Raw genomic sequence first — 9,308 nt, forward strand, 5'->3', positions numbered from 1 at the left:
TTAGGTCGTAACAGCGACATACATGTTAAACGTCGCAATTGAAACAATGCTCTAATTTACATGGTGGACAGTAATATCGCAGTTTGATTTTACATTTTAAAAAGAACTACTCTGATCATGTTCCTTCCCTCAATACTCCACAAGGAAGTAAAGAACGTTCATCAAAGGTGAAGGACATATGATAAATCATTATCCTACGCCAGCTTCACGCTCAGGAAGGAACATCAATTCTCATCATCGTAGTTAGCGAGACCGTCACTTTAGAAAAGCATTTCTCAAGTTAAGAACTATAGAAATGATCCCTGAAAGTATAGTCTTGACTCCATCACGGTCGGCGGCGGGAAGTCATCTGCGAGAGTACCATTTTTACCCGGAGAGAAATCTTTGTCCAGATTCACTACACCACGACTAGTAAAGGACTATGTTAGATTAGATTGAGCGTCGACGTCATTGAAAAATAACATCATGAGGCTTTTAAAAATGCCTATAGTAGCCAAACAATCAACTTTATATCGTAGACACGTTTCAGTTCATCCACCGGCCGTGAGCACTGATGACGAATACTTTGTATTGTCCATCGATCCATTTTCTGTACCGCTTGTCCCCACGGGGGGTCTCGGGCGTGCTGGAGCCAATCCCAGCAGTCATCGGGCAGTAGGCGGGGGACACCTTGAAACGTTTGCCAGTCAAACGCAGGGCACACAGAGACGAAAAAACCGTCCGCACTCGCACCTACGGGCAATTTGGAGCGCTCAATGGGCCCTATCATGCATGTTTTGGGGAAATGGAAGGAAACCAGAGTGCACAATGCAAACAAACAGGTCAGGGAAGGGAGTTGGAACCGAACGCTTATGAGCAGCAGAGCAAGCGTGGACTCACAACGACACGTTTAGAGTGTAAACGTTTCCATAGAATCGCCATCAAGCGGTGCGTTTTATATTTGGCTGAAACGCAATTGTTGATCATTATTTGGTTACCATTCACATTTTGATCAGGGGAGAGCGCGAACGCAGTACCCCACTACCAGAAATTATGCAGTCGAGATTCCCACATTTGGGGAATTCGCAGAGGTCAGCACAACCGGTGTGCAATGGCTGAGCCTCACCCTGGGTGAACCACCTTCTTGATCATGGTATCTCCCCTGCCAGGTAAGTATGAGTTGTACAAGTCGCCGGGGCCGAAGTCTTTACCGCGCACACCATCTTCAGTCAGAGGCTAATTTGCTACAAAAGTGTGAGCACACATATTCAGTGGATGAGACAGCATTCGTAGCACTGTTAAATATAGTACACCTTTAGTCATTACAAAACCAAAACATTAAGTAAAAAATAGATTCAAAAACATTACCATCATGCTTTGCTTCTTTTTCTACTGCCTCCACGCCTTTGTTCACCTCCTTTTTCTTAAGAGTCGCCATCTATTGGTGATGGCAGCATCCATAATAAATGAAGTAAAAACATGCCCATCATGCATTGCCTCTTTTCACCTGAGAACCCTTAAACGGTATGAATTTGTATTTATTGAAAATCTCCAACATTACCGCAGAAAGATATATATATATTTCTTTTTCTGAACAAGTTTAGAAAATAACATTTTCTTAAAAATTTGAGAACAAGGATTGTACTAAAAATGCCTGGAACAATGATAGGAAAATCTCAAGCAAAGAAAGACATTTTGATTATATTTTAGAACGGTTACGTATATCCTTGCTGCCGCTCAAGTCGAGCCGTCATGAACTTGAATCAAACCGACATCAAGTCATAAATTTCTGCTTTATCCTGTGAAAATGAAGCTAACGGATTGCGGTGGCTTCCCGAGTAAATTACTCTTGATTTAACCAGTAGAGGGGGTGCACCGTTCCTGGAGGTACTGCAATACCAGGTCGATGCGTGGAGTGGACGGAGCAAGCCCCTATTCCATCTCCCTATTCCAAAAATCAATTTAATATATGGTCCCCGGATAGGGGACGTATCAGATATTAAACTGATAAGAACAGATACTACACTTGATCTTAGCCAAAAGGCCGAGAAGCGATAACTAGTAATGGGTCTGAGGAAACCACTTAAATAAAGAGACTACCAATTCAAGTTGCGGTTTAAATATATCGACTCATACTAATTAAAGATTAAAAGATTAAAGATTAAAGTCCCAATGATCGTCACACACACACCTGGGTGTGGTGAAATTTGTCCTCTGCATTTAACCCATCCCCGTGTGATTTTAATCCATCCCCTGGGGGAGAGGGGAGCAGTGAGCAGCAGCGGTGCCGCGCTCGGGAATCAGTTGGTGATCTAACCCCCCCAATTCCAACCCTTAATGCCACGTACCGACCACCCAAACAACTACTATTAACAGTTTGGAATGATAGTGCGTCACTGTGCTGTTTTCAACCTGTGCATCGGTTGCAGATTTTCGTGTGTTCACGTAGGTTTAGTGTCACGTGGTTCACGTTGACCCAATAGAATAACGATGAACTGAGCTCCTGATGGGAATAGCTTTTAATGACCAACAAAACGAATTAGTCATTCGCTAAAAACAATCCGATCTTTGGATACATTTCGGGACCGAAAGCACAATAGCTGTTTTATGAGCATTTTGACGAAAAAAAGCGGAGCTACCTAATGCTGTTAAAGAAAAACCTCAATCACGAACTAACCTACATTCAATTCAGCAGATTTATCTTACGTAGTACAGTTACATTTTCGATACAATTGATTACCCATTAGAATACTTAAATGTTACTTGATTCTGAGAAAAATATGAGGAACTGCATTTGGAGTAATTCTTTAGAAAGACAGACCTGTCAATTATGCTTTGAGTGGAAAAAAAATGTTTTGGAGATACGGATGAACTCTTTAGAGAGACATCCAGCCGAGAAAAAGATATTGGACCTAAGATCCTTCTTTAACAGTATAGTGTTAATGTAAGTTATAAACATTAAACTTTCCTTGTCACAGAGGAAGCTTGATGCTGTCATTTAGCTCGTAACAGCGACATGTTAAACGTCGCAATTGAAACAATGCTCTAATTTACATGGTGGACAGTAATATCGCAGTTTGAGTTTACATTTTAAAAAGAACTACTCTGATCATGTTCCTTCCCTCAATACTCCACAAGGAAGTAAAGAACGTTCATCAAAGGTGGAGGACAAATGATAAATCATTATCCTACGCCAGCTTCACGCTCAGGAAGGAACATCAATTCTCATCATCGTCGTTAGCGAGACCGTCACTTTAGAAAAGCATTTCTCAAGTTAAGAACTATAGAAATGATCCCTGAAAGTATAGTCTTGACTCCATCACGGGCGGCGGCGGGAAGTCATCTGCGAGAGTACCATTTTTACCCAGAGAGAAACCTTTGTCCAGATTCACTACACCACGACTAGTAAAGGACTATGTTAGATTAGATTGAGCGTCGACGTCATTGAAAAATAACATCATGAGGATTTTAAAAATGCCTATAGTAGCCAAACAATCAACTTTACATCGTAGACACGTTTCAGTTCATCCACCGGCCGTGAGCACTGATGACGAATACTTTGTATTGTCCATCGATCCATTTTCTGTACCGCTTGTCCCCACGGGGGGTCGCGGGCGTGCTGGAGCCAATCCCAGCAGTCATCGGGCAGTAGGCGGGGGACACCTTGAAACGTTTGCCAGTCAAACGCAGGGCACACAGAGACGAAAACCCGTCCGCACTCGCACCTACGGGCAATTTGGAGCGCTCAATGGGCCCTATCATGCATGTTTTGGGGAAATGGAAGGAAACCAGAGTGGAGAACGTGCACAAGGTCATGGAAGGGAGTTGGAACCGAACGCTATGAGCAGCAGAGCAAGCGTGGACTCACAACGACACGTTTAGAGTGTAAACGTTTCCATAGAATTGCCATCAAGTGGTGCGTTTTATATTTGGCTGCAACACAATCGTTGATCATAAATTGGTTACCATTCACATTTTGATAAGGGGAGAGCGCGAACGCAGTCCCCCACTACCAGAAATTATGCAGTCGAGATTCCCACATTTGGGGAATTCGCAGGGGTCAGCACAACCGGAGTGCAATGGCTGAGCCTCACCCTGGGTGAACCACCTTCTTGATCATGGTATCTCCCCTGCCAGGTAAGTATGAGTTGTACAAGTCGCCGGGGCCGAAGTCTTTACCGCGCACACCATCTTCAGTCAGAGGCTAATTTGCTACAAAAGTGTGAGCACGCATATTCGGTGGATGAGACAGCATTCGTAGAAATGTTAACATAGTACACCTTTAGTCATTACAAAACCAAAACATAAATTAAGTAAAAAATAGATTCAAAAACATTACCATCATGCTTTAAACGGCTGTACACATATTTTTTAATAACAAACCAAACTTGCACCCATTAACAATAATAAATATCTATATTGTATATATTGTATTGAAATGTATGTAATGTTATAGGAACCTGCTGTAAAACAGTTCTTGAACTGAGTCAGGCCAGTCCATGAAACTTTGATGTTACATGTCGACCTTTCCTTTAAATAAACTGAAAACTGATGCTTTGCTTCTCTTTCTACTGCCTCCACGCCTTTGTTCACCTCCTTTTTCTTAGAGTCGCCATCTAGTGGTGATGGCAGCAACCATAATAAACCATAATAAATGAAGTAAAAACATGCCCACCATGCATTGCCTCTTTTCATCTGAGAACCCTAAAACGGTATGAATTTGTATTTATTGAAAATCGCCAACATTACCGCAGTAAAATATATATATTTCTTTTTCTGAACAAGTTTTGAAAATGACATTTTCTTAAAAATTTGAGAAGAATTGTACTAAAAATTCTTGGAACAATGATAGGAAAATCTCAAGCAAAGAAAGACATTTTAACCATATTTTAGAACGGTTACGTATATTCTTGCTGCCGCTCAAGTCGAGCCGTCATGAACTTGAATCAAACCCCATCAAGACATGACTTTCTGCTTTATTCTGTGAGAATGAAGCTAACGGATTGCGATGGCTTCCTGAGTAAACTACTCTTGATTTGACCAGTAGAGGGGGGTGCACCGTTCCTGGAGGTACTGCAATACCAGGTCGATGCGTGGAGTGGACGGAGCAAGCCCCTATTCCATCTCCCTGTTCCAAAAATCAATTTAATATATGGTCCCCGGATAGGGGACGTATCAGATATTAAACTGATAAGAACAGATACTACACTTGATCTTAGCCAAAAGGCCGAGAAGCGATAACTAGAAATGGGTCTGAGGAAACCACTTAAATAAAGAGACTACCAATTCAAGTTACGGTTTAAATATATCGACTCATACTAATGCCACGTACCGCGACCACCCAAACAACAACTATTAACAGTTTGGAATGATAATGCGTCACTGTGCTGTTTTCAACCTGTGCATCGAACAAATGGTTGCAGATTTTCGTGTGTTCACGTAGGTTTAGTGTCACGTGGTTCAGTTGACCCAATAGAATAACGATGAACTGAGCTCCTGATGGGAATAGCTTTTAATGACCAACAAAACGAATTAGTCATTCGCCAAAAACAATCCGATCTTTGGATACATTTCGGGACCGAAAGCACAATAGCTGTTTGATTTAATATTATATAATAATATAATATTATATAGATAATATTATTATTTATGTGTTTGTTTGTTTATGTATTTATTTAAATTATTTATTTATTTGTTTATTATTTTCCCTTGGTACAGAACCTGGATGGATAAAAGTCAAGTGTGTCTCGAGTGCGCCTGCTTGTTCGGGATTGATGACGTCAGCTCACTTTAGAACTGGAGTGAGGCTCAGCGAAGGGAGTGGATCCGGGCCGAGGGGTGGGCGGGATGGACGCCGGGACGTAGGGTGGATTCCAAAGAGGGAGTCCATCCAGCTGCTCTCGCCGACTCACCACAAGACGCTCGCACATGTCTGACGGACGCAAAAAGGCCATCAACATGTTTGCGGAATAAGAGGGGAAACTGCACACGAACGGCGTCCGCATGGGGGGTAGGTCCGATTCGCTACTCCGGTTCGAACATGATTATGACGTTATCGGTAAACATGCAATTGGCTTGGATGTGTTTTGCAAACAACGAGCTGTGAATTATTGCGATTTAAGTTGTTTGTTGCCACTTCTATTGTAAATTTAGTCTCAAACTAATCCTAATCCAAAGAGAATTTAAAACAGTGTTCATGAGGGGGCTGGAAACAATCTAGTGAACTGTCTGTGTTTCCACCTCATTTGCAAGCGTTGCAGTAGCGTGCAAAGGGGTGGGCAGATGGGGCGGGCATCACCACCCACGGAATAAATATCAGCGGGAATCCGTGTCAAAGGAAGGGCCAGGCAGCGGCGGCTCTGCATTCAAAGCATGTTTGAAAATCTTTTGTTAGCCTTTCAAGAGTCATGTGGGAAGCAAAAACACATTTTTTAGCGCAAACCCAATCAAGTATGACGCATGCAAACTCTTTATGGCCATTTCTGTGCCTATTTCTTGAGTCAACAAACCCTGACATCATCACAGCTTTGGAGGCAAACGCTCAGGCGGGGTTTCATTCTTCAGAGCCACGCTGACGATCAGAATTGTTTTGTCCGTCCAATGCTCACTTCCTGTTTGTGTGCAGCTCAACTTGTCCAGTGCGTTTACACACGCCACATTTGATTTACGCCTGCGGGGCCGACACACGTGTTCCCTCCTCCATCCTTTTGTCGGCATCGATCCCTTTTCTCACACCCACGTGGGCAAACGTGCGAGGACGGAGAACAATTTGATGGCCGCAGCCTCCGTGCTCCGGCGGACATCCGCACGCTTGCCAGACGGACAGGATGGAAGCCCAACTGTGTTGCAACTTGCACACGATGGGGATTGTTGCATTCCTCTTCGGCTTTCTGTCTGCACAAGTGCAACTGCATGCCGAGGTTTCCCCGGACGGACAGAAAAATATTGCCTGGCGTGATGTCATCTCTCGGGAATGTTTTGGCACGAGGGCTGCAGCAGTTGGCTGGTGGACAAGAGGTTTCATTTTGAGCTCTCTCTCTCACACACACACACACACACACACACACGCACGCACACACACACACGCACACACACAAAAACACACACACACACACACACTTGAGAAGATGAGAGTGAGTAAATGAGTCCAGCCGTAATCTTCTCATTGAGAGAATCACATCTGGCCTCCTCCGAACAACATCATCTAATTAGATTGGTGGACTAGTTTTGTAGAGAACTCAAGCATGTTCCTCCATAACATGTTCCTGGTGAAAGGTAGAGTAGTTCGGTAAGTAGCTAGGTCGGCCGGATGGTTGGTCGGTAGGAGCTAGCCGGCAAACTAGCCTGGTGGCAGTAGGTTGGAATTGAGATTGTTTGTGAAGATAAGTAGTCCCGTGTTTTTGGTTCATCTGCTTTGTCGTTTGACTGTGCAGATGTGAAGATGTGGGCTTTGATGGGAGCCGTGTGCCTGTGCCACTGTGTCGTCGGACAGCTGCTGAAAGGAGCGCCGCGTCTCCTCTGCAGTGTCCCGGGGGCGCCAGGACCGCCCGGCAAGCCCGGCCCCAGCGGGACTCCGGGAGCCGACGGGAACGCGGGCGTCCCCGGAAGAGATGGCAGAGATGGCAGGACAGGGGAGAAGGGACAGAAGGGAGACCCAGGTATCAGTTTCCCGACGCTTTCAATTACTTTTTGAAATGATATGGCTGCGTAAGCCCAAATAATTACGTTTTCATTCGTCATGCTTGTTTATGGCTTTGTACACAGTATTTGTATTGAGGAAGTGAACACAGCTGTTCCCCATGAAGCATATATTTCATCTTAACACGCAAAAGCACACAGCGAGTAGACATTTTCAAAGACTTCTTAGTCGGAGGCGGCTGGAGAACAGATCATTTGGCCCGAGCGTTTCAAAATGTCAACATGGCAGCGCTCTCGGGTGATTTCGAGCGTGACGCCACCTCAGGGAAATGTCTCTCCGTTGAAATAGCCGACCGGTGCTGAGAAAAGCCAGGTGCTAAAGGGGATGTGTTCTGCTAACTTGCTTTTTTATTTGCCTGGTCCTCAGAAGCCCCTTGTTCGGCTTATGGCAACAGGGAAAACTCTCTTGTGGAGGTTCCTGGAAGCCTGGCAGTTCATCCTGTCACAGTGCTGTAGATGTCCTGAATGTTGGAAGTGGTGGTTAGAGACTACTTCTGAGTTGATGGTCATCCATCCCTGGATTATTAATGGATTGCTGTCGTATAAAAGTTGCGTCGGTACTGAATGCTAAAACTCGACTCTTGTGTTTTAGGTTTAAAGGGCAGGGTGGGACCCACAGGTAAGATCGGCGAGCGAGGCGAGCGAGGTCCTACAGGGAAACGAGGTCCCGTGGGGGAGAACGGAGACGGAGGCCCACTGGGCCCTCTGGGCCACGAAGGCGAGAAAGGACAAAAGGGCCAACGCGGCATTCGCGGGGTGCCGGGAAAATGCAATTGCGGAAGCCTTACACTCAAATCAGCTTTCTCGGCCGGCATCACCAACAGCTACCCGACAGAGAACACCCCCATTAAGTTCAACAAGGTCCTACTCAATGAGGGCGGCCATTACGCCCCCCAAACGGGCAAGTTCGTCTGCGCATATCCCGGCATTTATTTTTTCACTTACGACATCACGCTCGCTAATAAACACTTGGCCATCGCTCTGATGCACAATGGACAGCACCGCATCAAAACCTTCGATGCCAACACGGGCAACCACGACGTGGCCTCGGGCTCTACGGTGATGTTCCTCAACCCCGAAGATGCCGTCTGGCTAGAGATCTTTTACCACGACCAGAATGGTTTGTTTGCCGACCCGGGCTGGGCGGACAGCTTGTTCTCGGGCTTCTTGCTCTACGCTGACACGGACTACTTTGACCAGCTGGCAGCAGACTACGCATAAGCAAAACAGAGAAGATGGATGGATGGATGGATGGATGGATGGATGGATGGATGGATGGATGGATGGATGGATGGACTTGAAATATGTGCCACCAGAATCTGATTTTGAATCATTTATATTTAAATTTGATTCGCTAAACTTGAAAACGTTAATTTGAATGACATAAACAGAATTTCGATTCATTTTTTTCCATATTATATTGAAAAGCAGAATCTCAATTGTACAATTTGGATTTATTTTGGAATTTGAAATAAACTTGAAACTGTTTTTATCTGAAACATTATTTGATCGTTACTGAAAATTATTTTAACTTTCAGTTCATTTACTCAAGTAAAGTAGTTGGAGTAGATTTTTTTTTTTTTTTTAGAATGGAGTAGATAGCGTCGTGTTGTTACTAGGCAGCATGAGGG

At 44.4% G+C, this 9,308-nt stretch overlaps 1 protein-coding gene, 1 long non-coding RNA gene and 6 other non-coding genes across 10 annotated transcripts; 1 reads left to right on the top strand and 7 right to left on the bottom strand.

Annotated features, from left to right (window-relative positions):
• Positions 1–105: 105 nt before the first annotated feature.
• LOC119122418 lies at positions 106–318 on the bottom strand. Its single transcript, XR_005097883.1, has one exon. It is a non-coding gene; the product is annotated as a small nucleolar RNA U3 (small nucleolar RNA).
• A 674-nt stretch (positions 319–992) lies between these two features.
• On the bottom strand, positions 993–1,156 carry LOC119122392. Its single transcript, XR_005097863.1, has one exon. It is a non-coding gene; the product is annotated as a U1 spliceosomal RNA (small nuclear RNA).
• LOC119121862 lies at positions 999–1,478 on the bottom strand. Its single transcript, XR_005097770.1, has 2 exons — positions 1,348–1,478; positions 999–1,274 (listed from the first exon to the last, which is right to left on the bottom strand). It is a non-coding gene; the product is annotated as an uncharacterized LOC119121862 (long non-coding RNA).
• A 366-nt stretch (positions 1,479–1,844) lies between these two features.
• LOC119122395 lies at positions 1,845–2,035 on the bottom strand. The gene has a single exon (XR_005097866.1). It is a non-coding gene; the product is annotated as a U2 spliceosomal RNA (small nuclear RNA).
• Positions 2,036–3,078: 1,043 nt separating this feature from the next.
• Positions 3,079–3,291, bottom strand: LOC119122423. Its single transcript, XR_005097888.1, has one exon. It is a non-coding gene; the product is annotated as a small nucleolar RNA U3 (small nucleolar RNA).
• A 669-nt stretch (positions 3,292–3,960) lies between these two features.
• LOC119122396 lies at positions 3,961–4,124 on the bottom strand. Its single transcript, XR_005097867.1, has one exon. It is a non-coding gene; the product is annotated as a U1 spliceosomal RNA (small nuclear RNA).
• A 903-nt stretch (positions 4,125–5,027) lies between these two features.
• On the bottom strand, positions 5,028–5,218 carry LOC119122401. The gene has a single exon (XR_005097872.1). It is a non-coding gene; the product is annotated as a U2 spliceosomal RNA (small nuclear RNA).
• A 591-nt stretch (positions 5,219–5,809) lies between these two features.
• Positions 5,810–9,170, top strand: LOC119122090 (complement C1q tumor necrosis factor-related protein 7). 3 transcript variants are annotated; one of them, XM_037250276.1, is made up of 4 exons: positions 5,810–5,989; positions 6,605–6,996; positions 7,413–7,637; positions 8,270–9,170. In XM_037250276.1, exons 2-4 carry the CDS (start codon positions 6,807–6,809, stop codon positions 8,896–8,898), a joined length of 1,044 nt encoding a protein of 347 aa, XP_037106171.1. In that variant the 5' UTR covers positions 5,810–5,989; positions 6,605–6,806; the 3' UTR covers positions 8,899–9,170. The 3 variants fall into 3 exon arrangements, with proteins under 3 accessions (XP_037106171.1, XP_037106172.1, XP_037106173.1); XM_037250277.1 differs by lacking the exon at positions 6,605–6,996 and having other exon boundaries at positions 5,813–5,989; XM_037250278.1 differs by lacking the exons at positions 5,810–5,989; positions 6,605–6,996 and adding an exon at positions 7,057–7,267.
• Positions 9,171–9,308: the final 138 nt, after the last annotated feature.

This window comes from Syngnathus acus, chromosome 4 (genome assembly GCF_901709675.1).
Source record: "Syngnathus acus chromosome 4, fSynAcu1.2, whole genome shotgun sequence".
NCBI classification, from domain to species: Eukaryota; Metazoa; Chordata; class Actinopteri; order Syngnathiformes; family Syngnathidae; genus Syngnathus; species Syngnathus acus.

Excerpts from the sequence above, each read along its gene's own strand:
- LOC119122090 (XM_037250276.1), top strand. The coding sequence starts at position 6,807 with ATGGAAGCCCAACTGTGTTGCAACTTGCACACGATGGGGATTGTTGCA. Across the intron at positions 6,997-7,412 it reads AGTTGGCTGGTGGACAAGAG|ATGTGAAGATGTGGGCTTTG; the intron begins GTTTCATTTTGA and ends TTGACTGTGCAG. Across the intron at positions 7,638-8,269 it reads GGGACAGAAGGGAGACCCAG|GTTTAAAGGGCAGGGTGGGA; the intron begins GTATCAGTTTCC and ends CTTGTGTTTTAG.